This window comes from Monodelphis domestica, chromosome 5, assembly GCF_027887165.1.
Source record: "Monodelphis domestica isolate mMonDom1 chromosome 5, mMonDom1.pri, whole genome shotgun sequence".
In the NCBI taxonomy this organism is placed as follows: domain Eukaryota; kingdom Metazoa; phylum Chordata; class Mammalia; order Didelphimorphia; family Didelphidae; genus Monodelphis; species Monodelphis domestica.
In genome coordinates this window covers 307,780,118-307,805,249 of record NC_077231.1, presented here as the reverse complement: position 1 = coordinate 307,805,249, position 25,132 = coordinate 307,780,118, and the positions used below count along the sequence as shown (strand labels likewise).

The window sequence follows — 25,132 nt, the reverse complement described above, 5'->3', positions numbered from 1 at the left end:
TAAAAAGTTGACATAGATGGCAATGCCCTCAACATTTCTGCCCCCAAGGACAAAGGGCTAATTGCCTACTCTGGCCATGTTCTGTAGACAGGATTTCCTGGCAGTTCGTCATTTTCTAGAGTTAAGTTTTCTTGCCCCAACACTGGATTTGTACTGTATTTAAAAAATATATTTGGGTTTCCAAACAATGGCAACCTCAGCAGACTCACCGGCTTTGACAAGAGATTTCTCTACTAGAAATAATATTCTGGTTACTCCAGTATTTTGTTCACACAATAGTTATGCAATATGTATTCCTGAATCTCCTGAGGTGATACTTCCATACTTTGGTGGACCCTTGATAGCCATCAGTGAGTCAGATTAGGACATTTTGCTTTAGGTCAGAGGCAGTTGGGTGGCACAGTGGCAGCTAGGTGACACAACGGACCAAAAGTAAGGAAGACCCAAGTTCAAATTTGTCTTCACATACTAACTAGCAAATCACTCAACTTCTATGATTCAGTTTCCTCAACTATAGAATGGGAATAATGGCACCCACCTCCCAGAGCTGTCAGGATCAAAGCACATTGCAAACCAGAACGTGCTATTAATGTGTTATTATTGTTATTATTATTAAAAAATAACTAGATGGAGGGGGCAGTTCTGGGTAGCTGAGTGGATTGAGAGCCAGGCCTAGAGACAGGAGGTCCTAGGTTCAAATCTGGCCTCAGACACTTCCCAGCTGTGTGACCCTGGGCAAGTCACTTAATGCCCATTGCCCAGCTCTTACACAGTATTAACTCCAAGATGGAAGGTAGAGTTAAAAAAAAAAGAGAGAAAAGAAAAGGAAGTTTAGAAACCATCTAGTCCAATTCTTTCCTTTTAAAGATGAGGGAAATGAGTCTTAGGGCAATGAAATCATGCTCCTTGACCACAGAACTCCTAAGTGACAGAGAAAGGATTGCACTCTGGAGTTTTAAGTTTCTAGTGGGATTTTGAAAAGACACAAAATGCTTGGGTCATGTGCAATAACTTGTGAGCAACTACCACCATGCTCTCCACACCTAGGTAGGACTGGTTGAGGCTAAATGTCAGGGGGATAAGCAGTAGGAACAGGATGTTTTCTTTGTGAGAAGAAAGCACTAGGGACTAGCACATGGGTCATGTATAGGCAGCTGTAACCAAACTTGGGCTCCAAGAGCTACAAAGGCCACTCTTAAATATTTACTATATTGTTTAGTAAAGCTTTTAGCCTCCTATTAGTGCTGGGCAAGACTTTTTAAAAGCCTATTAAATGTTTAGTGCTTTTGTTCTAATTGCTTCCAAATGCCATGTGATTATATACAAAGACATCTTTTTTTTCCCCCCTGGTGTCCCTCTTTAGTAATAAAGACTGCCATTTTAGGTCCTTTGTATTCTCCAAAGCACTTCATTATCTCCATTAAACCCTAAAACCCTACGAGTTAATGCTTTATCCCCATTTTTTAAATGAGGAAACTGAGGTTCAGAGAATTTTAGTGTCTTGCCCAAGAAAGGATTTGAACCTAGATATTCTTGACTTAGTGTTTTAGCTTTCCAGGCTAAGTCTCTCTTAGCTACTGGACCAGACCATGGCTCTCAGGGATGGAAATGGAGAAAAAGTTTAGACCTAGAATTTCATGAATACAGGGAAGTCTTGGGGAGGAAATTCCTCATACCAATGAAGGTGGCCACTACCTGCCTGTAACTTGTTCTTAGCTCCCCAAGGTCACACAGCCAATATAAGTCAAAGAGAAGACTCGAACCCAGGACTTCCTGAACTGGAGGCCAGCTTTCTGTCCATCTCTCCACAACTGTCCACACTCTCAATTATTCCGCGTTTGGACTTTATTCATACGTGCCTTCCTAGAATCTCAGGATTGAAGTTCTGAAGCTTATGACATCTTATGACATCAGCCAAGGTTTTCTACACTTGGGTTCCACCCTCCTAGCTTGGCCCACGAGCCCAGGGGTTGATTTGTATTATCTGTGTGCCTGTGTCTGTGTTTGTATGGATATGTACCCAATACAGAAATGAAAAGTCATGTCTTACTCTTTTCTATTTCTTTTTTATAAAAATATTTTGTAAAATAAAACACAGAAGGGAAAATGAAGGGAACCAAAGAGTCAAGCAGTTTTACAATCTTTTTTGCTACTTTGTTTATATTTACACACACACACACACACACACACACACACACACACACACACACACACACACACACACAAAGAGAGCAAACGGGGACTTAATGAATGTTATTTGATTTTTCTCACACACACACAATCTTAGTGACGTTTAAGTTTTAAGAAGCTTAAAACCACTCTTTACATACTTAGAGACTCCACTTATTGGAAATTATTTTCTTCTTTGTGTATTAAAATGTTAGTAGAAGTTGATGATTGTATCTCTCATGCCTTGTTCTTTAAGGCTGGAGGCTTTCCATCCTCTGCCTGACAGCATGATTGCCTGGACAATCCTGGTTCTCTTAGCCTTGAATCTGTGCCATGATGACGGACTAGTGAGAGGGATGGAGCGGCCAATGATACTTTAAAGGCCCCGATTCCAAGCCTCCCTTTGTCTTTGGTCCTGTTTCAAACTCGGAAGATGGTCCAGGATCTCCTTGGCCCTTTGTGGGCCAGGATGATTTTGTCTCATAATTTTAATTTCTTTTTTCCTTCTGGAAGACACCTTCTGTTCCCTGCCCCTTGATTGCTGCAGGTTGTGATTCCTTTTTCTCTTTGGATGACAGGTCCACACGTTCCGGGGGCCGCACTGGTGTGAATACTGCGCCAACTTCATGTGGGGACTCATCGCTCAAGGGGTCAGATGCTCAGGTAGTTCAGACCATTAATTGTCCTTTTCTCACTCCATGAAGCAAAGATAGCGAATGATGGGAGGGCAGGTCTCAAGGTCATTGGCTGAACCAGCTGAGAAACAACAGGCCCTTGGAGGGTCCAGCACATCTCAAGCCTTGGTGGGGAGATTACTAGAGATGTTCTAAAGGACAAGAGAGGAAGCATCTTGTTGACTTGTTCTCTTTTCACTGAATAAATGTGAGGGTTTTTTCCTCCATAGCAAGCAGTAACTTGGAAAAATTAATGGGAGGCACGAATAAATCAAGGACTCCCCCATTCCCTCAAACTATGGTCTTCCTCTTTCTTTCTCATTGGTCCTCTCCATCTTCCTAGGAAAAACTGGGCTTAAAAATACAACCCTGCTCAGTTCTCGTTGCCATTAAATTGGTAAAGAAATCAAGTTCTGTAGCTCACTCTTGATAGCTGAGGCTCAAGTGTGATTTTCCTGTTAATGAGGCAGTAGAGTATAGTGGCTAGAGAGCCTTACATTGGAGGCTGGAAAATCTGGGTTCAAGTCCCATTTTTGATACCTATTACCTATCTATAAGACCTTGGATGAGTCATCTAACCTCTTATACTCCAGGGAAACTCTAAACTTTTAATTTAGAGAGAAGGTACCAATATTATGCTTTAGTAGAGGAAGTCGTCTCCCCTTGGCCCCAACCCCCAGGAGTTCCCCTCACCCATGAAATCACAAATTTAGGTGTAAAACATTCTCATTGGTGGTTATAGCAGAATGATCTTTGTTCTACTCTGTGGTATCCAAATTTAGAACCCTTTACGTAGGGTAGGAGATATAGCTTCCTCCAGAACCAAAGTGGGTTTTTGCTTTTTTTTTTGTTTTTAAACACTTACCTTCCGTCTTGGAGTCAATACTGTGTATTGGCTCCAAGGCAGAAGAGTGGTAAGGGCTAGGCAATGGGGGTCAAGTGACTTGCCCAGGGTCACCCAGCTGGGAAGTGTCTGAGGCCAGATTTGAACCTAGAACCTCCAGTCTCTAGGGCTGACGTTCAATCCACTGAGCCACCCAGCTGCCCCCTGGGTTTTTTAATAAATCTATTTCAACAATTATGTTGTTAAATCACATTGGCCAAAAACAATCGCACAGATTTCCTCATCTTTCTTTCTGGGAGAAGGGCCACTGATAACTGAAAGATTCGAAGAAAGAAAATATCACAGGCACACACACACACACACACACACACACACACACACACACACACACACACTCTTAAACTTGGGCACTTCTAGAGGGCTTTCCATATATAACACATGGAACTTGATCAATTCCCAGAACTTCAATATTTTGTCTACTTCATATAAAACTTTATTCTTTTAGAAAACATCAATATTTGAACTTATGGAGATAAATAAGAGAAAGCTTGTGGGAAAGCAGGAAAACAGTAGAGGGAGTAACCCAATAAGAGCCGACCGCATTTTCCCAAACAATCCTGTTTTATCCTGTGAGAGTTTCCTTTTGAATGGCCCAAAGCCAACCGAAGGTGCTTTGGGCCCAGTTGGCCAGATTCGCTCTCACTCAATAATTCTCTTTTTTAGCAAAATGGCAGAGATGATTCTTTGAACTAGTCTGAATAGAGACTTATTCCTTGGGGGGTGGGGGAGGAGAAGCAAGGCAGTAAATTAATAGATGAAAGGCATTTAGGGGTTAAAAGTTAAGCTACTGTAAAACACTACAGAGTGATCAAATGTCCTCATTAACACACAGCCATGCTTCAGCCTACCTGGAAACAAAGAGAGCTCACATACACGATCACGTCCAATCCTTGCTCCAACGCCATGAGGTCAAGAAGACCCAGAATTCCAGAAGCTCAGCTGGAAGGGATTTCAGGAGCCATCTACCCACAGGATCCATAGGTTTGGAGCTAGACAGTCCAACCGCATCATTTCAGAGAAGAGGAAACTAAGGCTCAAGGAAGCTGTATTATTTTCCCAGTGTTGCCTGGGGACTAGATTAGAGATTTAGAATTTGAACTAAGAGATTCTTTTTTAAATTTTTTAAATAAAAAACCCTATACAATTTTAGTTCTAATGCAGAAGAATGATAAGGGCTAGGCAATGGGAATTAAGTGACTTGCCCAGGATCACAGATTTGAACCCAGGACCTCCTGTCTCCAGATCTGGCTCTCTTTCTACAGAGCCTCCTCACTGCCCCCAAACCAAGAGACTCATACTCCAAACCCTAAAACATACCTGAAAAAGAATCTCTACCATAACACCCAGCAAAGGTCATCCAGTTTCTGTTCAAAGACCTCCAGGGAGCTCAGTTCCTGGCCAGGCAGCCCATCCTACTTTTGGACAGCTCTCATTGTTAGATTGGTTTGTTTTCGCTTTTTCTCTGATATCCTGCCAACATTGGTCTTTTTGCATTTTTCTTCCTTCTCCACTCACTCCTCCCATTGTCTTCCTATTAGGTGAACTCTGGGGAGGTCCTAGCCATTTTGTAACTGAGAGGCTGTGGATCACAGGCTCAGCCTCATTCTCAGACAATAATGATGTAAATAAATCTAAAAGCCACCATTTACGTCATACATTAAGGATCGCTGAACAATTTATGTTCATTCTCCCACTGGATCCTCACAGCAACCCTGAAAGGTGCTGTTTTCATTCCCCTAATCTTACAGATAAGGAAACCAAGACAAAAAGAGGTTAAATGACTCATCCAGAGTCACAGAGCTAGCAAAGAGGAAAGGTAAGATTTGAACCCAGATCTGCCCTCCACTTCTCTATGGCACCAAGCTGTCTCCCATGAGCTTGGTACTACAGGTATTATTGTCCTTACTTAAAAGAAGGGGCAGACCCAAAGTGGTGGAGGCATTGTTTATGGTCACCTTAGTTCTGGAAGCAGGATTCAAACCCAGGACTCTCCTGATTCAAATATTAATGCTCTAATCAAGACACAACACTTCCCATCAGACATCTTATACTCCCTAGTAATCAGAGCCATCCCAAAGTAGGCTGGGCTGCCTCTGCAAGGAATTGGCTAATTTTTAAACCAGGAGTTCCTTACCTTTTTTGGGGGGACAGCACAGACCCCTTGGGCAATCATCTGAAGCCTCTGGGCCTCTCCTCAGAATCGTGCTTTTAAATGTGTGAAATAAAATATAAAGGATTCCAAAGGAAGCCAGATCTATTGAAATACGTGTCCCAGACCCCGATTTAAGAGCCTGGCTTCCAAGAAGGCTGGATGGCCAGTTGGCAGAGATGACGACATCCAGGGCGTTCTTGGACGAGTTTGGGTTGGGCTCAGTGATTCGCTGACCAAATGAGAAAGCCTCATACCCAGGGACAAGCTTCTGTGAACCCCCTAAACCGCCCCATTCTGACTGGCTGGGAATTTCCATGAGTGGCTGCCACCTGCTCAGGGAGTTTTTATGGCTTCAGTGAACTTCAATGGCCCTTTTCAGTGGAGGGTTCGGATGGACTCCATAAATAATTACTCTAATTATTCTATTACATGGCACCGTACTGCCCAGGGAGCCCTCTGGTGCCCTGGCTGGAGGCCAGCTCTTCATTATTCCTATTTTTACAGGTGTCAAAATAAAGCCTGTATTGTCGGGGGAAATGGAGGTCCCCTGACTAGCTGTCAAGGTGTCAGCAAAGAAGGGTTTAGAAATAGTGGAGGGAACGCAGGAGGAGGGGGAGAGCCCGTGGTAAAAGTTCAAACCCTTCTGAGCAGTCATTCATAGGACCAGAGAGTTAAAAGGGACCTCAGAAGCCTCTAGTCCAATCCCCTCATTTTACTGATGAGGAAACTGAGGCTCATGGAGATTCAGTGACTTACCCAGGGTCACACAGTACTTGTCAAAGGCGAGTTTTTAATTTGTATCCTTGGACCCCAAATCCAGGGATTTTTTCTACTCTGCCACTGGCTTCCTAATTGAAAGGTCTCTGCAAGGTCCATCCTTCTGCCTAGGACTTAGTCCTCCTCTCCAAGGTCCTCAGTCACCACTGCTTTGGAGTAGGTTAATCGTCTTTTATTTGGAGGAAAATGCAGCCGAGGGATGCCTGTCAGGAGGATGTAGTCAAGCAGCCCGAGGAGCACATTAGTCTGAGCACCGCCATGACACACACACGAGAATTGACGAGAGACATTTATGAACGCGTCACTTTCAGGGTTGCCTGGCGACAGACACAGAGCCCGGTCCTTGTGGTGGCGAGCTTTCAGGGCGTGGACTGTGCCTTAGCGAGGATGCGAAATGCACACAGAATTGTGGTCCCCAAAAGGGATGATCCCCCACAAGGGAGCCTCCTGCCTCTGCTCATAGGAACGTGATTTCACGAGGCCACATGCAGAGGGAGCCACAGGGAGCGGAATGTCCTGTGGAGGCTTTTCCTTCTTCGGGGGTTGGGCTCAAAATGGTTCTGCATTCACATTTCCTTGGCAGAGAGCTGCCTCGTTCTATAGTAACGAGTCCTTGACTTATTAGAGAATGACTCAGGATAACCAACCAATCAATGAGCATTTATTAAGCCCCTACTGTATCCCAGGCATTGGGGATGGAAGGGATGGATCGGATGGAGCGTTGGCCTTGGAGTGTGCCAGACTGACTGATGTGTGGTCCCAACCACTTTAGGGCTCAGTTTCCCCATCTGTAAAATGAGAGGCACTGATCTAATGACCCTTTCTAGCTTCAGATCTCCAGGCCACGGATCTTGAATAATCTCTAAAAGTCTTTCCAGCTTTAATTATACTTAATAAATGTCCACTTACTATTTAATAATATGTTTATGTTATATTAAATGCAATATATAAAATAATAAAAATGTAGTATGATTTATTCTTAATTAGAAATAAAAATAAGCATATTGAGCAATATGTTATTAAGTATGTATACTTAATTATACTTATTTATATGTGTATATATTGTAAATTATATTTATTTTATTAAATATACTTAGTTAAATTGCTTTTAATATAACATACATCCCCAGCACGTGCCGGGGATTCAGAGACACGAAACGCTCCCCTCCCTCGAGGAAGGGGGGATTCTCCCAGGCTGGGGAGTGGGGCACTATGTATTTACAGATAAGGAAATTTAAAGTAATTTAATGAGGGAAATCAAGCTAACAGCGTGGGGGAGTGGGGATTATTAGACAGGCTCTGGGAGGCCGCTGAGCTGGGCTTCGAAGGGAATTCAGAATTCCACGGCCCCATCTCTGCATCCATCAGAATGAGGCATCCCGCCATATTGTGCTGGAGCCATAAGGGATGACTCAGAAGTGCTGGTCAGCACCCTGGAGAAATCTGGGGAGGCCACAAGAGTTTCACACGCTGATGCTGGGGCCACTCACCATCCCTGGGGGCGTGTTGACCATTCAGAGGAAGACTCTTCAAACCTTCCTCTGCCCACATCACAGAGAACACATTAGCTGTCAGGAAAAGGGGACCGACTCCAGAGAAGCGTGTCCCTAAGGCGCTAATGAAACCTCCCCCTCCCCCTCTTTTTTTTTTTTTCAGATTGTGGCCTCAACGTCCACAAGCAATGCTCCAAGCACGTTCCCAATGACTGTCAGCCGGACCTGAAGCGCATCAAGAAGGTGTACTGCTGTGATCTCACCACCCTGGTGAAGGCCCACAACACCCAGAGGCCCATGGTGGTGGACATGTGCATTCGAGAGATCGAGGGAAGAGGTTTGAGAAGATCTGCTTGTTCTGATATATCTGTTGTCCAGTGTTTAGACTTAAAGGCTCCAGACTGAGGTAGCTCCAATGGATAGAGAGCCAGGTCTGGAGACAAAAGGTCCTGGGTTCAAACGAACGTTTCCTAGATGTGTGACCTTGACCTTAGACAAGTCACTTAACCCCAGTTGCCTAGCTCTTAGAGCGCTTCTGCCTTGGAACTAATATTTAGTATGGATTCTAAGATAAGGAGTTAGAATTTCAAACAAATAAAGGTTCCAGGTTGAAGGGCCCTGCCCAGCGTTGTTGAAGGAATCCTTTTGAAGTGTGCTTTATTGCCTCCCTACAGGTGTTAGGTGTTGTAATAGGTAGAAGATTGTAGGTGGGATCAAGAAGACCAGGTCTCAAATCCTTCCTCAAATATTTAGCATTCAGATGTTCATGGGCAAGGCGCTTGCTTCACTATACCCCACACATAAATCCCAATTTCTCCATGGTGACTAAATCATTCTTTCTAATAATTCCACAATCTCAACAAATTCTAAAAATTCCCAATATAAGCCAAGTTAAGAAAAATGTATCCCCACAAATCTGCATAGGAAATAGTCTACCTAAGCAGGGTTTGGAGGGTCCAGATATGTGGTTCCTTTGGTATAGGAAACTCAGTGAGTAAACTCCTTACATCCGTGCAGGTCATTACTTTTTCTGCAACTTTTGTCTTGGAGCTTATATAGAGCACAGACACCTCAAGTGACTTGCCCAGGCAGATCTGGGGAATCACAAAGAAAATATTGTTTTTCTTAGTCTTGAGTTATCTTACTCATCTTTTGTTTCCTCTTTACCATGTAATATTGACTGTGCACTGATCTCATAAATGTCTGTGGCAGGGCTTGAACCCAGATCTTTCCTGAGACTGAAACCATCTCTCAACCCACTGCTCCTCTGAGCTTGCACTCTGTTAAATCTGTACTATTTGCACCAACCTCTTATGATTGTTTTGTCCAAGGGATCAGGAGTCAGAGCTCAGGTAGAGGTCAGAGTAGGGAACTTCTGGGGTCCCTTCCAAACCAAAGATTAAGTGATGTTAATTCCAGAAGTCTCCTCTGTCTATTTCAAGAGTTAGTGAGATAACAAAATGGAATTATAGCAGGAGCAAGAAAGCAAGGAAATAGTAACAAATGACTATAATGCAAGAAGAATAAGAAATATGAGGAATACCAAAGAATCTAGAAAGATCATTATGAAATAAAGTAAAAAGCAAAACCCAAAGAATGGAATATATCTTATGACCACAATTGATGAAAAGTGAATGTTAATAAATGAATGAAAAACAGAATTTTTGCCATATACTCATTCTGCTAAACTAGGTGGCCATTGTTTGGTTTCACATGCCCTGGGTTATTTATGAACCAGGTAGTCCATTTGGTCCTTTAGGAGTACAGAAATTAGTTCCTTTCCCTACATGTGGAGCCTTCTTTCCAGGGATTAGCTGATCTAGACTTAGGGAATGAAGGAGGTAGCCAGGTGGCTCAGTAGATATAATCCTGGACTTGGACTCAAGAAAACCAAATTCAAATCCTTCCTCAGGCACTTAGTAGCCATCTAATTCTGAGCAAATCATGTCTAATCTCATCACTACTGTAAAGACATTAGTGGACCACATGCTCAAAGAGCATGAAGTACAATCTCTTCTCTGTCCTCAAAACAGGATAATACATGTATTAGTGAAAAGTCGCCACAGCAATAATTGGACCATCTAGGCAAGTCCAATTCAGCCATCTTTCATTAAGCTCCTTCTGTGTGCAAGGCACTATGGTATGGTAGGTACTGGTATGAACAGCAATGAAATGAACAGAAGAATGTTCAAGCAAAGGAAGGGAAGCATCCATGATAAAAAGATTCTCCCAGGGTGCTTTGCTAACAGACAGCTCAGAAAAGGGATTGGATACCAAACAACTATCTGACAGGCTGAGGAGCTCAGGAAATGACTGAAATCAAAAAGAAAAGAGCCTCAAATTCCTTTAACCACAGCTGCTCTTGCACAGAGAACACTCTCTTTATGTTCTTGGCCTCTGCTAACCTGAGTATTAGATGGGCATTTACTGTCATTTCTTGTTCAAGGTGGTTATTTGGGGGGGGGGGGCTGAAATTCAGCTCACTGTGCTTTCTTTTTTCAGGTTTAAAGTCTGAGGGCCTCTACAGAGTCTCAGGGTTCACTGAACACATTGAAGATGTCAAGATGGCTTTTGACAGAGGTATGCTTGAGTATTCCCTCCCACCTCAAGACACCCTCTTGGTAAACAGGTTTGACAATGAACTTAATTTAGAGGCAGCTTCTTTTTTTTTTCTACTAATGAGTACATTGCTGAAGGGTGAGACCCAGAGTGCCCAGCTGGGCAGAACTCCCAGCACTGACCCACACTGACTGACCAGCTTTCCTGGAGGCGATAACCATCGGGATGCTCTGAGAGGGGAGCTCAAAGGTAGTATGTGATTTCAGGGAAAACAGTTAGAGCCCTGGAATTGGAGGCAACAAAGATCAGGTTCAAATATTCCTTCAGCCAATAGTGATATATTCCTTGGGTAAATTACATGCCTTCTATGTGTTTCTTTTTCATCTGTAAAATGAAGGGCCCCTTTAGGTCCCTTCCAGCCCATCCTATGAATCCAAGCTTTTCTTTTGATGTCTTTACTCAATGAATATACAGAGTACTCAGAATCCCCTCCTCTGATCCTCTTCTTATTATCTTTTTTTTTTTAATTCTCTCATTTTGCTTTAAAGAGCTTAAAATGACAGATGAAGATATATGGTGGTACTAAAAGGAGCAAGGATTTTTTTGTCCCTCCCCACTATGATTTTCACACAGGAGCTTGCATTGTGGAAACCTTCTATAACTGTGCAGATCAACAACTCCTTAGTAACTAGTTTTGCCATCAAGACTTTGAGGGACTTGCCCATGGTCATGCAGTCATTGTGTTAGACGCCAGACTTGAACCCAGGTCTTACTCCGACATACCATACTTGCCTCTCCTCAGATTTAAGAAGATCAGGAAATGGAGTCAAATAATAACTTGGAATGTTTGACTTGCTAAGCATTTTCTCCTCCCATGGCTATTTGTTCTGAGTTTTTTTCTTGTGTAAGTTCCCAATTTTAAAGGAGATACTGGGATTTTGTCAGTGGCATCAATACCTTTTATCAAAAGGACATTTGTCATTGCTACTTAAATTGTACCAGCCAATAGCCATGTCTAGAATGGACTCTCATCCCAACAGCCATGTGTAGAATGGACTCCCATCCCAACAGCCATGTCTAAAATGGACTCCCGTCTCAACAGCCATGTCTAAAATGGACTCCCATCCCAACAGCCATGTCTAAAATGGACTCCCATCCCAACAGCCATGACTAGAATGGACTCCCATCCCAACAGCCATGTCTAGAATGGACTCCCATCCCAACAGCCATGTCTAGAATGGACTCCCATCCCAACAGCCATGTCTGGAAAGGATTTCCATCCCATGCCCATGTCTTGAATTGACTCCCATCCCACACCCATGTCTAGAATGAACTCCCTTCCCAACAGCCATCTCTGGAATGAATTCCCATCCCAACATCCATGACTAGAATGGACTCCCATCCCAACAGCCATGTCTAGAATGGACTCCCATCCCAACAGCCATGTCTAGAATGAACTCCCTTCCCAACAGCCATGTCTGGAATGAATTCCCATCCCAACATCCATGACCAGAATGGACTCCCATCCCAACAGCCATGTCTGGAAAGGATTTCCATCCCATGCCCATGTCTCGATTGGACTCCCATCCCACACTCATGTCTAGAATGAACTCCCTTTCCAACAGCCATGTCTAGAAAGGACTCCCATCCCAACATCCATGACCAGAATGGACTCCCATCCCAACAGCCATGTCTAGAATCCATTCACATCCTAATCTATTTAACTATTCTTTATTTACTTTGTATTTATTTTGTATTTACTTGCATATGTATCTGCTGTTTCAGTCAGTAGCTTCTTTGGGGGCAGAAACTGTGCCATTATTGTAGCCTGGAGCCCTCAGGACTCCCCCAACTGTGAGCTCCATCTCTGTCTTTCAATTCCAAAGCCAATTTCAATTTGACCCTGTTCTACTTACCCCCTTACCTCCCAGAGTCAGTTTAATTCAGTGAATGTTTAGTAGCCACCTATTATGTGCAAAACCATTATTGTGGGTCCTCAAAACATGCCAGCAAAAAAAAAAAGGGAAGAAAAGGAGAGGAAAAAATAGTTCCTGTCCTCAGGAGCTTACATTCTACTGCTGGAATATTCTTGGTGTTTTAGGACTAAAAAGTGCTTAGTCAAAAGCTGCAATGGGAACCTTTTTGTTGTTGGGTTTTCCCCTCCTCTTCTTCCTCTTCCTTTCCTTTCCCCTCCCCTTCCTTTCTCCTCCCTCCCATCTTCCCTCTCTCTTCTCTCCCTTCTCTGCCCTTTATCTTTCCTTTCTCTTGCTTCCTTCTAGTTTTAGGTCTGCTTTGAAGTGCCCGTGGAGAAACACAGGCACTAGGTAGTAATGGCTCTCTTGGCTGTCTCCTAGATGGTGAGAAGGCAGATATTTCTGCCCACACATATCCAGACATCAACATCATCACGGGGGCACTGAAACTGTACTTCCGAGACTTACCGATTCCTGTCATCACATATGACACATACGCCAGATTTATCGATGCAGCCAGTGAGTATTAACGCCCTCAGCTGGGATCCAGTCTGTCTGTCTGCCTGCCTGTCTGTCTGTCTGTCTGTTAATAACTAGCTTTGGAGCATAAGAAAATGAAAACTTTTGGTACCAAAAACAAATGGTTATAAACACTTGGCTTTCCCAACATTGGGTCAACAAAGCAATTGGCTCTTGATGGCCGGCCAGCACCAGTGATAATGAGAGCCCTCGAAGGTTTGCTGTGATTGGCTCAGTTAAGCCCCCCAATGTCCTGTGAGGGCATGACTAGAGAGGCATTATCACCCCCATTTTTAGAAGATGGAACAGAGGCTCAGGGCAGTTCAACTACTTTTCCAAGGTCACACCACTATTAAGTATCTGAGAGGTGGAATATGAACCCAGACCTTTCAGACTTCAAATCCTGTGCCCTCTTCATGCTTCCTTCCCAGAGGGTATTGCCTTGTACATTTAATGAAACATTATGGCCCTGAGCCTTCTAGTAGACTTGGCTATGGCTGGGCAGTTGGAATTTCCACCCCTGGAAACAGATCTTTTCATGCTTGAGTTCAATGCCAGTGTGCCTGTGCCATGGGAATTTGGGGGAAGCCCTGGGCAGGAAAGGTTCGGCATTCATAATTGCCCTACTTACCCAGTTTCCCAGCATAGTATAATCGGCAGGTAGGTAGGACAGAACGCAAGACTTGAGTTCAAATCTCTCCTCAGACACTCATTAACTGTGTGACCTTAAGCAAGTACTTAACCTCTGCTTGCCTCATATTTTCTCATCTGCAAACTGGGGATAATAATAGCACCTACCTCCTGGGGTTGTTGTGAAGATCAGATGAGATAATTATAAAGTTCTCGGTAGTACAGCGGCTATAGAACCAGGCAGGGAATCAACGATTCATCTTCCTGAGTTCAAATCTGGCCTCAGACACTTACCAATTGTGTGCATGGCCCTAGGCGAGTCACTTAACCTTGTCTGCCTCAGTTTCCTCATCTGTAAAATGGTCTGGAGAAAGAAATGGAAAACTACACTCTTTATAACTATCACAGTGCCCTGTCACATAGTAAACACTTTATAAATATTAGCTATTGTTGTTGTTAATGGAAACAATGCTGGATTTGGAATCATAGGAGCTGGGTTCAAATTCTAGTTTTGCCTTTTACTACTCCTATGACCTTGAGAAAGGCAAGTCACTTCTGTGAGTCAGTTTCCCCATCTCCAAATGAACTTGGATTAGACATTTTCTAATTTCCCTTCCACTTCTAAATCCTATTGTCCTGTCTGAAGATTTCACTCATCTCCCTATCAGCCCAAGAACCATTGCTTTCTTCAAGGAACTGAAATAGACAGTACCTGCCACCCCCCTCTAATAGCTCTTAGCCTTAATCGTGGGTACAATCGTCCTGAAGGCTTATTGGAATTACATCAGGTTGGTTGAACAACAAAAATCAAATTGATGCCTCTTCCTATTTCGAAACTTGAGCCCCCATCGGGTCTCCCATGAAATTCAATTAAATCCAATGCAATAAACCTTTAGATTCCTTCAAAGCATACCTTAGACACCAACCATGAGACCTTTCCTTTTCTCCTCAGTTGTTAGTATACTCTCCCTCTTCAAAGTTTGTGGTATTTACTTCTCTGCATATAGGTTGCGTTCTCTTCCCTCCCCCTTCTCCAGCACAATCTAAGCTACTTGAGGGCAGGAATTGGTAACATACAGAACCCATCAGTATTTGAGGAAGATCTTTTCCTCCCAATAGATGAGTCTGAATATTTTTCTAGAAGCATTCAGGTTTTAACCTTCCTGGGCATCCCCTCATCCAGCCACTCCCTGCAGCAAGTCTGCTTGGCACCAGAGGGTCCCCAAGCTTGTTTAGTTGTCTGCTGATAATCAGTAGAGAGCTGCCCAGACCCTTTTGCCACCAGAAGGAAGAATGGGGGCACATTTACCAGTAGGTGCCTCTTGCTCTTTGGGATACTTGCCAGAACTGATGATATTAGATGAAAACTTTTCTCACGTCATTTCTCTTTGTATAGCTATTGGATTTTCTTTCAAAACAGAAATCTTTAGTTTCCTAAAGTCAACAGCCACACTAGCAGAGTGTCCTCACACACTTCCTTCACACAGCCTGGTCCTTTGTGCTGACATTTCTATTGTCTGATTCCACAGAAATCTCTAATCCGGATGAGAGATTAGAGGCTGTCCATGAAGTCTTAATGTTGCTGCCCCCTGCACATTATGAGACGCTCAGATACCTAATGATTCACCTCAAGAAGTAAGTAGACACCTCTAGAGAATGAACTGAAAAATAGAAACCCAAAAGACAGAATCTATCCATCCATCCATCCATCCATCCATCTATCCATCCATCCATCCATTCATCCATTTATCTATTTCTCCTATTTTTGTGTTGGGTAATACTTTCTGTGGTGTGGGGTGAGGAGCAAGGGGCTAAAATACCCAGGAGATAATTCTATTAAATAAATAAATTTGGGGGAAGCTAGGTGGATCAGTGGGTGAAGAACAAGGCCTAGAGATGGGAGATTCTAGGTTCAAATCTTAACTCAGAAACTTCCTAGCTATGTGGCCCTGTACATCACTTAGCCCTTACCATTCTTCTGCCTTAGAAGCAATATACAGTATTGATTCTAAGATGGAAGATAAGGATTTTTGAAAATAAATAAAAATTTTAAAATAAAATAAAAAGAAGTAAGTAGAGACCTTGCAGACCAAGCTGCTTCTGCCATGTTTGTGCAGAGGAGAAGATTAGTATTGGTTACACACTAGCGTGTTTTTACACAACTCAAAAGATGGACAAAGACAGCTTAAAGTAAAGCAGTCCCCTTGGACTTTTGCCCAGTTCCCTTTTTCCTTCTCCTGGCAGCCCTTTGGCTCTTCCTTCTCTGTGTCTTCTACTCTTCTGTCCTGTAGCAGGTTGGAGCCCTGTCATCCCTATCCCCCATCCCATCCTTTTCTTTTGCCTCCAGTGTGTGGAAGCAGGAGCTGTGGGCAGCCCATTTCAAACTTGTCTTCCCCTATTTCCAATCTCTTAGCATGGGTCTCTGTGGCGAGGTCAGGCTATGGGCTCCTTAAGCTATTGGAGAAGGCCAGTATTATAGTTGAAGCAATAAAATTGTTCCAAGAAGATAAGGCATCAGACCCAAAGAGATGACACCAAAATGGCAAACCATATTGCTTTATATGCCTTATGAATCATGGGAAATGGAGTGGCACCATGATGCAGGGGAATCAGGAAGACCTTGGTTCAAACCTCCGACAGACCCTTGCTTGCTGGGTGATCCTGGGATCTCTCTGTTCCTTACATATAATATTCAAGAGTTGGGGAGGTAAGGGGTAGGTAATGAAGGTAAGTGACTTGCCCAGGGTCACACAGCGAGGATATCTGTAAGGTTTCCTACCAACTCCAAATCTTGATCTTCTAATTCAGGGTTGTCAGTGTTGGGAAAATGCACTTGGCTCAGCATCTTCTGCTGTAAAATTAAAATTAAAGTTGAATACTTCAAGTGTTATTTTTATAAAGTTTATTATCTGACAAAATAGAAACACATAGCTAAGTTTTCCTAAGGGAAATCCCTTCGTGGTTGCCATACCGCCTCCCCCTCTTCCCAAAAGGAAATGCCGGTCTGGTGACAGATAGTTCATCTGCTTCATGTTCAATCACGAGGAATGCTTTGTTTACCTAATTAGTAGATTGCAGTTTGTCAGTTCCATCTTTCAATTAGCACAATCTTTGATCAAGGCTAGTAGTGATGTGCTCACAGCTGGGAGAGCTCCTTCTCCTTTTCCTTTCTTCTTTGCTGGGGAGAGAAGGGGATGGATAGTGCAGGATTGAATATTGCTAAAGTAGATGAACTGGCTTCAGTATCAGCACCAGAAAAGGTGATGATCCAGAGCCTAAAAAAGCATGGAAGGGTAGAAGGAGCAGTGGGTTCAAAGTCAGGTGGTCTCAGTTCCCATCCTGGCTTCGCCCCTTACGCCCCATGTGAAAGGAGGAGGGTAGACTCTGAGGGGCTCCTGAGGGCTCTTCCATCTCCCCGGATCCTGGGCTCCCTCCCTCTCCCTTCTTTGGATACAGAAGAATCCCCTTTTCCCAGTTTCTCTGATTTTTTTAGCTTGATGTTGAGCCAACTCCCCAGACGAGCCAAGTGCCCTCGGAGGATGGGTCACGGGCACAGGTGCAGAAAAGTCAATCGAGAATGTTGAAGCCGTAGCGCAGGCGCCGGAGGCCAGGGGGCAGGGGAGGATGCGTCTCTATTTTTAGTTTCTGTAGTTTGAGACTCCCACTGATTTCAAACAAAACAAAACTTGGGTATGTTTAAATGGCATCATATTCTCCTGGGGAAGAGGCAGCCTGCTTCCAAAGGTATCATCCAGAGAGAAAGCACTGTAGACTGGCCTGGAAGTCAGTCCTGGAGTGGGGGAGGCGGGGAACATCCAGCAGGAGTCATTGGGGGGAACAGGAAAGGGCTCAGGAGGGAGAGATCAAGCCTTTGAGTACCATCTTTTTGGATAAACCATAAATTTAGAGGTTTAAAGTCCTCTGCCCAACTGACTCACTGGGGCCAAAGATGTCACTTAAGTTTCTTATTCCTTGATTTTCCCAACTGTACAATGGACTGCATCCTTTTTTTTTTTACAACCCTTCCCTTCCTCCTTAGAATCAATTCTATGTATTGGTTCTGTGGCAGAAGAGTGGTAAAGGCTAGGCAATGGGGGTGAAGTGACTTGCCCAGGGTCACCCAGCTAGCACGTATCTGGGGTCAGATTTGTTTTATGCTTTTTCTGTTTATCTATCCTAAGACAGTTGAAGGTGGCCAGCTGTGTGACCCTGGGCAAGTCCCTTGACCCCCATTGCCTAGCCCTCACTGCTCTTCTGCCTTGGAATCAATACACAGTATTGATTCTAAGACAGAAAGGGAGGGGGTTAAAAAAAAAACAAAAAAGACAGTCGAAGGAAGGAGGTCAATAAATATGAACTCCTTGAGAGAAGGGACTGCTTTTCCTTTGTTGTCTTTCTATTCCCCAGCCCCTAGGCTAGTGGCAGATGTATAGTAAGCACTCATTAAATGCTTACGGAATTGAACAGAGGATCTCAAAATGAGATGCTGAAGCAGAAAGCACTGAGGAGTGACAGCTTGGGCAAGATCCTCCTCGGTCAGAGGCTGGACTCGAACTCGGGTCTTCCTGGTTTCTGGGCCGGCTCTCTCCCTGGCATCGTACCGCCCTTGTTTTCTCTGGGTAGGAATGTCATGGCTGGGTGCCTGTGTGTTTCAGGGTGACGCTGAATGAGAAGGAGAACTTCATGAACGCGGAGAACCTGGGGATCGTGTTTGGCCCCACCTTGATGCGGCCCCCGGAGGAGAGCACCCTCGCCACCCTCAACGACATGCGGTACCAGAAGCTCATCGTACAGATCTTAATAGAGAATGAAGATGTGTTGTTCTAAGCGGGCTGTGTGGCCTCTGCCCGGCCCGGGCTGATGAGGGACGAGGAAGGAAAACATTTCTGATTTTGCCCGGCTTTATTTTTGAAACAAAGAAAAGGAGTTCTTGGCCCACCGAGGAATGCTCGTGTCTCATGGGCAGGTGCCTCTCCTAGAAAGAATGAGGGAGGCGAAGGAAGCCCTTTGCCGTGGGGCTCTGGCCGTTCCACTTATGGACATTTGTTTAGAGGAAGAGCCCCGGATCAACGTTTCTCCAGCTCATTCAAAGCACGCAGACCTTCGCATCGGCCGTGTTTGGGTATGTGTGAGGCGCCCCTTCCTCGCGGGAGCTCCTTACGGCGTTTCCCACCTAAAGACAATTCTCTTGAGTCATATATTGGACAGAACCTCTATTATAAAATTTATTTTTTATGTTCGTGAATCCAAGAATGGTATTTTATTTTAGCAAAAGAGAACTCAATGCAGTGCATTTATTATCACCCTCCGGTAGGCCCTACCCCGAGTTCTTGCTGTGATCCCATGAAAATGTGGGCCGTTCCTACAGTATTATTTTGGCATTCCTCCAGGATAACCGGCACTTCCCAAGGCAATTCCAAAGGTCCCTCCCACCCGGTTTCCGACATTGACATTCGCGTGTCGATTTCATCCTCCTCCCTTAAAACCATCATCAATTTCCAAAGGCTCTTCCATCCCCCATTGGATCTTCCAGTACAGGTCACTCAGAAGGCAATAGAGTGGGGACCTGGGGGATGGATGCTGCTTCTATTTTGACCACATGCACAAGTGAGGAGCATTTGGCTTCTTTCTTCTTGGGAGAAATTTGAAAATTAATTTGTTCAAGGCAAAGGGGAAAAGCCCGTTGTCGTGTCGGTGTACATATGAAGGTTAAGCTGCAGAGTAAAGAAATACTTCTGTCCAGTGGGTTCTCCGCTCCAATCCAACAGCATTTATGGAGGAAGTGCCCACGATATACGAGGCACTGGATCAGGCTTGGGGAGATAGAGACACAACAAACGCCCATCTTCACCTACCGGGGGCTCCCTCTGGGTTTTCTTACAAGGAAGCCAATGGGTCCTTTTCTTTTCCTCAAGGGGAGTTGATAAGTTGAGTTCTCCCCCAGTGTTTGTTATTCTTCCCTGAAGGTGATCCGCAGTCAAAGATGTAATCTCATCCTGTGACTGGTTCTGTTTTCTTTAAGTCAATCTTCTGTCTTCTGAATATGCCTTTTTGCACCTAAATCCCTACCCAGACAAAATCTTTCAAATATCCCCAAACCACTGCCAGTTCAGATTATTGCTGATTTAGGTTTGTTTTTATCTTTTCCTCTAATTGTCTAAATCATGTGATTTAACCACTCACTGTTCTCCAAATGATCTAGAAAAGCAAAATTGACTCTTATTCCATTGTGTACAAAGCGAAGCAGAGAGAGAGGACAGATGAAAAGGAAGAAGAGGATGAAAAGTGTATTCTTGAGTCCTCTCCAAGAAGGAGGAGTCACAAGGGCTATGGGCCTGGGCAGCATGATTGCACAGTGTGTGTGTATGTGTGTATGTATGGGTGTGGGTGGCTGTTTAGGGGTAGAGGGTCCAATGGAGACCTCATTGGCGCTTCCATTCTTGGACTTCCCCGTGACTGTCCAGCTTTGTTGTAGTGTGTGTAAGTGTTGATACTGTCATAAAAAAATTATCTGGAAATGGTTTTATTTTGTGAAGTGAACCTGCTTTGTAATTTATGAGAGTGTAAATGGAAGGAAGACACATTAAATGTATTGAGAGATCTTGTGCCTGTCGTGTTGGTGAGTGAAAAGCACAAATGTGGCTCCAAGGAAACCATCAGCCCAATGCTTTGGGTTCAGAAAGATGGTGGATTGGGCAAGGGTCTAAAGATGGAAAGAAAAAAGGTTGTTTACACATGGCCTTGGGGTTCTCCTTGTTTGAAATTTGGATATAAAACTCTGCCTTCATCTAGTTTTCATCCATTGGTTCTAGATTTTGCAACCGTGAAGGGATTTGAGCCCTGCAGATGGAATAGATCCCCCTCTTCCTGGTTAGATAACTAGCATTTATTAATCATCTCCTGTGTGGCAGGCAGAATGCCAACCACTGGGGCTACAAAGGAAGGCAAAAAAAAAAAACAGTTCTTGCTTCCAAGGAGCTCCCGAGCCTCCCCTTTTCCACTCCCTAAAGGAGGGCCTCAGGGAAGACAAGAAGTCACCAAATGGTATCATGTAGATTGAAGAGAGGAGAATCAATGTGGAAGTAGAATCAACTCACACATGGTCTTGCTGATGGTGGGATGAAGAGAATTAGAGGTCTTTTATCCTTAGGTGGGCTTTAGGTTGCTATGTTTTTAAGTCCAGACTGACAAGGCCACCTCCTTTCCCTTCCCACAATATCCACCTCCTTGAACTTCATGGTGTAATTCAAGAAAAACTAGCATTATATAATGCTCTGAGATTTTTCAGGGTACTTTACAGATATCTCATTTGATCCTCACAACAGCTCTAGGAAGTAGGTGCTATTATTATCCCCATTTTACAGACGAGGAAAGAGTCACAAGAAATAGTTAAGTGTCAACCAGGGTCACACAGCTAGTGTGTATCTGAGACCAAATTGGAACTCTGGTCAAATGAGACAGTCTTTGACCCAAAGGAACAAACATTCTACTGGGGTGCTACTGCATGTTCACAGATAAGTAAATAAAAATATCATAAAAAGTAAAAGAAAAATAATTTCAGGGAACAAAAGGCACTAATTAGAGGGGAAGAGATCTAAGGAGAGACTTCAAATAGCTTAGCTTAGCTAGGCTTTGGAGGTAGTGATGGATTCCAAGGTAGAAGCGGAGAAGAGAGAGCATAGGGAATGGGGTGCACAGCCTGTACAAAGGCACAGAGGTGGGGCACCAGCAATAGCAAGGTCACTTGGATTGAAAGGTAGTTGTTAGAAGGAGTAAAGTGAAATTCACCATCTCAAAAGGCTTTTTTTCCCCTCCAGTTTTGCTTACTCTCAGGTTCTTGACAATCCCAGCTGCTAGCTGATGACCCTGGGATGAAGCAGATATCACTGGGTAGTTGCAGAGGAGGAGCCAACCTTCTCTGATCGCCCATTCTTCTCAGCCATTATCATGAGCTGGACCCATTTGTCCAAGGTGTCTCTTCGGACGTATCTGAACAAACCTAGATTGGGTGTTTCCAATGGGGGAAGGAGAGTGGACATTTTTACCAGTGTTTTGGAAGATCTAGATACTCCGTGTCCCAGATCGGAGAGGGATCGCCAATGCACTGTCTAACCGAATCACGTCCATTCCTCAAAGGCAGTGTCCAGCATAAACACACCCATCTAGCTCTGATCTTCCCCCTTTGCCCGAGAATCCCTCTCTCATTCCCTTCCAAACTTCAGAGGGAGCCTTAGTTGGTGGTGTTTCCCTTTCCCAGGAAATTCCGAAGAGTTGGAGAAGCCATCCTAAATGAGGTCCTTTGATCATTTTGTTTGACCACACAGGAATGCAACCTATAATCCACCTGTCTGGTAACTACCACCAGGCAGCCACACCCTATTCCAACCCTGCAGGAACCATGGTCCCAAGCATTCAGAGCCAATGCAGCATGGTCAACAGAGAGGGCTCATATTTCCTGATCACAGCCAGCCAGCCTCTAACTCAAATAGGACAATAATGAACTTCTAGCAACAAGATGCTCAAATGCCAGTGAGTGTCGAATTTTAGGATTCAGAATTAGAAAACCCTCCCCCCCCCCAAAAAAAAGAACTATCCCTTCCTCTCCTTACCAAGGAAGAAACAGGTCCAAGAGGTGAAGTGACTTGTATAGAGTTACACAGATGGTAGGGGGCAGAGCCAAGATTAAAGCAAGAGAGTTAAAAGTTGTTTCCAAAATAAAATGCCTTTGGCTGTTACAACTTCAATTTAGAAGCCTGAGGTCTGGAATTGTGAGCTGGGTCAAACAAAAAAGGTGATTAAAGAGAGAATAAAAAAAGGGGGGGGGTTGTGTTTGTTTTTTCCCATCCTATATATAATGTACTTCTCTTCCCTCTCTAATCCTACATATAGGTCATATTTCATAGATGATGGTGTTTTGGCTATATACATCATCAGTGTATTATATTCATCAATGAAGGAGGCTGGTCAATATAAATAGAATCTTTGTTTCTTCTCCCCCTCCCCAGGATATTTAAAATAACTATTTATTTGATTAATAAATAATTATTGAGAGGCAGTGTTGCTCCATAGATAAGGAGTGACCTTCACAGTTTGAAAGCCCTGAGTTCAAGTTCTGACATCCTTAGCTGTATTTTTTTTTTAAGCATCTACCCTTCTGTGCTCCAGGCAACTCTGAGACTTTAGATTGCAGAGAAAGCGCCAACCTACACTGGCAGGATGAGTTTCATCCCCTTGTAGCACCCTGTGCCAGTGAAACCACAAGTGCAATTCCTATCTTCCTGGAGGTCCTACTGGGTGATCCATTTGTTTTTAATGCTTTAGGAAGTACAAAATAAATGATCCATTCAACAAGCATTTATAAATACCAATACCAAGACAGAAAAGACAGAAATACCAAGACAGAAAAGAAGCAACCCTTGCCCTCAGGGAACTTCCAGTCTACAACACACCCACAGAGAAGTCAATGAGAGATCTGTAATAAGTATTAGACAAAGTCATTTCAGCCAGCGAGGGGATCAGGGCCATGCCTCAAAGACTCAGAGAAATAAGAAAATACTTGCAAGGACCTCTATGGGGGGGGGACCCCAAACTAATAGATATAACCAGGAAAGTCCTCAAGGAGAGGGTGTTGCCAATGGTGATTCCTAAAGAAGGAGAGTCAGACCAAGAGGAAAAGGTGAAAAGGAAAAGTATTAGCCTCTGCTCTCAGAGAGCTTACCATCTAACAGAGAAAGGGAAAGCACACATTTAACTACAAAGCAATAAGTTCCATCAGAAAAGTACCAAAGAAAGGTCTGAGATGGCAGGGGATGTTGACAAACCCAAGAGCCCAGCCCTGGTGGACCAGATGTGATCAGAGAAGGTTATCTATTGCCCCTCAGAATGTGAGCTCCCTAAGGGCAGGGTCTAGTTTTGCCTTCCTCTTTATTCCCACTGCTTAGAGCTGTGCCTGGCACTCAGTAGGCTCTTGTTGCCAGAAGTCAGGCTTAGTAGGAGCAGACCTTCACCAGGCAGAGATGGGGAATGGGGAGCTTCATAAAAGGGAAGCCCATGAGAAAAGGTCTGGAAGTGGGGGAGCCTCCTATCAGCACCACCTCTCGTGTTTGCCCAGGTATGACTCATCCAATAATCCTTTCTGCCCTCGGTGGCTCAGGGTGTTCTTGGGAGTGCCTTTGCCTAGCATCTCGGGTTTTCTTTTCAGCATTTATGAAGCCCTTTTTCATTTTGAAGTTTTTGATGGCAGTACAATGCCTTTGTTTGCTCCCGAAGGCCTCAGAGTAAACAAGAAAGTCCAATATGGCGGTGTCCTGGTCATCTGGGAGGCTCTCTTCCCCTCCAGAGAAGGCAGCCATAAAAACAGACAAAAAGCAAAACCTGCTCTTGAAAGGTCATCTTCCCACACCTGATGTCTCCGGGAAAGGTTTCCCAAGCTCGTCAATCCTCAGCCTCTTCAGGATTGAGGACTCCATCCCCCCCAAAGTCTTCTGGTCTCCAACTTCAGCAGCTAGAAGAATTTTCAGAGACCACTTTAAATTTGATGTAAGGGCAGATTACCTAGCAATTCAAACTCCCCCCAAAGTGGGGTGGGGTGCCTTGGCCCAGGTTAGGTGTTAGCCCCATCTCCAAGTTTGTTTTTGTTTTTGTTTTGTTTTTTTCATCTCCAAGTTTTTTAAGAAAAGGAGGGATGAGCATTTATTTGTAGGAGATGATAATAACTCTTGTTCAGGTTGGCTTAAGACGTGATAGCCTCTGAGGTCCCTCCCAACCTTCAGAGCAGACCCTGACAGATTTTAAAAGGTCCAGGAACTTGGAAGGGGGAAAAAATACATTTTTAGTCAGAGGACCTATACTCATATGCCTGTCCAGTTAGATCACTACCTGTTTGACCTGGGGCAATCCCCTCCCTCTGAACTTCTGTACTAGATGACCTCTGAAGCCCTTTCCATCTCTAAAGCTATAATCATAGTACAGTCGCCATGCGGTAGATCTGAGGTCTTCAGCCTATGGGTTTAGGGATCCTCAAGAAGGGTGAGAATCCATTTGGACACTAGCCAGCTCATTAAATTACTTAGTATGGTCCTAAAACACAATCCTGAGTTGGAAGGGGCCTCTGTGACCATATAATCCAGCCCCTCCTTTTCCAGAGAAGGAACCGGAGGCCCAGAAGTTTCAATTACAAGGTCATCTTTGAGAGTGAGATGCCCATGGTCATCCCAGGAGTGGAAGAGATCCCACAACAGGAAGTGGCCACCATGGAAAGAATCTTGGGTTCAGAGCCCAAA

The 25,132-nt window shown here is 44.1% G+C and overlaps 1 protein-coding gene across 2 annotated transcripts in view; it reads left to right on the top strand.

Annotated features, from left to right (window-relative positions):
* Positions 1–20,451, top strand: part of CHN2 (chimerin 2) — a 311,920-nt gene extending 291,469 nt beyond the window's left edge. For both annotated transcript variants that reach the window (XM_007505262.3, XM_007505263.3), the window contains exons 8-13: positions 2,748–2,832; positions 8,333–8,506; positions 10,672–10,749; positions 13,083–13,220; positions 15,380–15,485; positions 18,506–20,451. In XM_007505262.3, the coding sequence (XP_007505324.1) occupies positions 2,748–2,832; positions 8,333–8,506; positions 10,672–10,749; positions 13,083–13,220; positions 15,380–15,485; positions 18,506–18,677 (753 nt within the window). In that variant the 3' untranslated portion in view covers positions 18,678–20,451. The remainder of the gene's footprint in view (positions 1–2,747; positions 2,833–8,332; positions 8,507–10,671; positions 10,750–13,082; positions 13,221–15,379; positions 15,486–18,505) is intronic.
* The last annotated feature ends 4,681 nt before the right edge of the window (positions 20,452–25,132 follow it).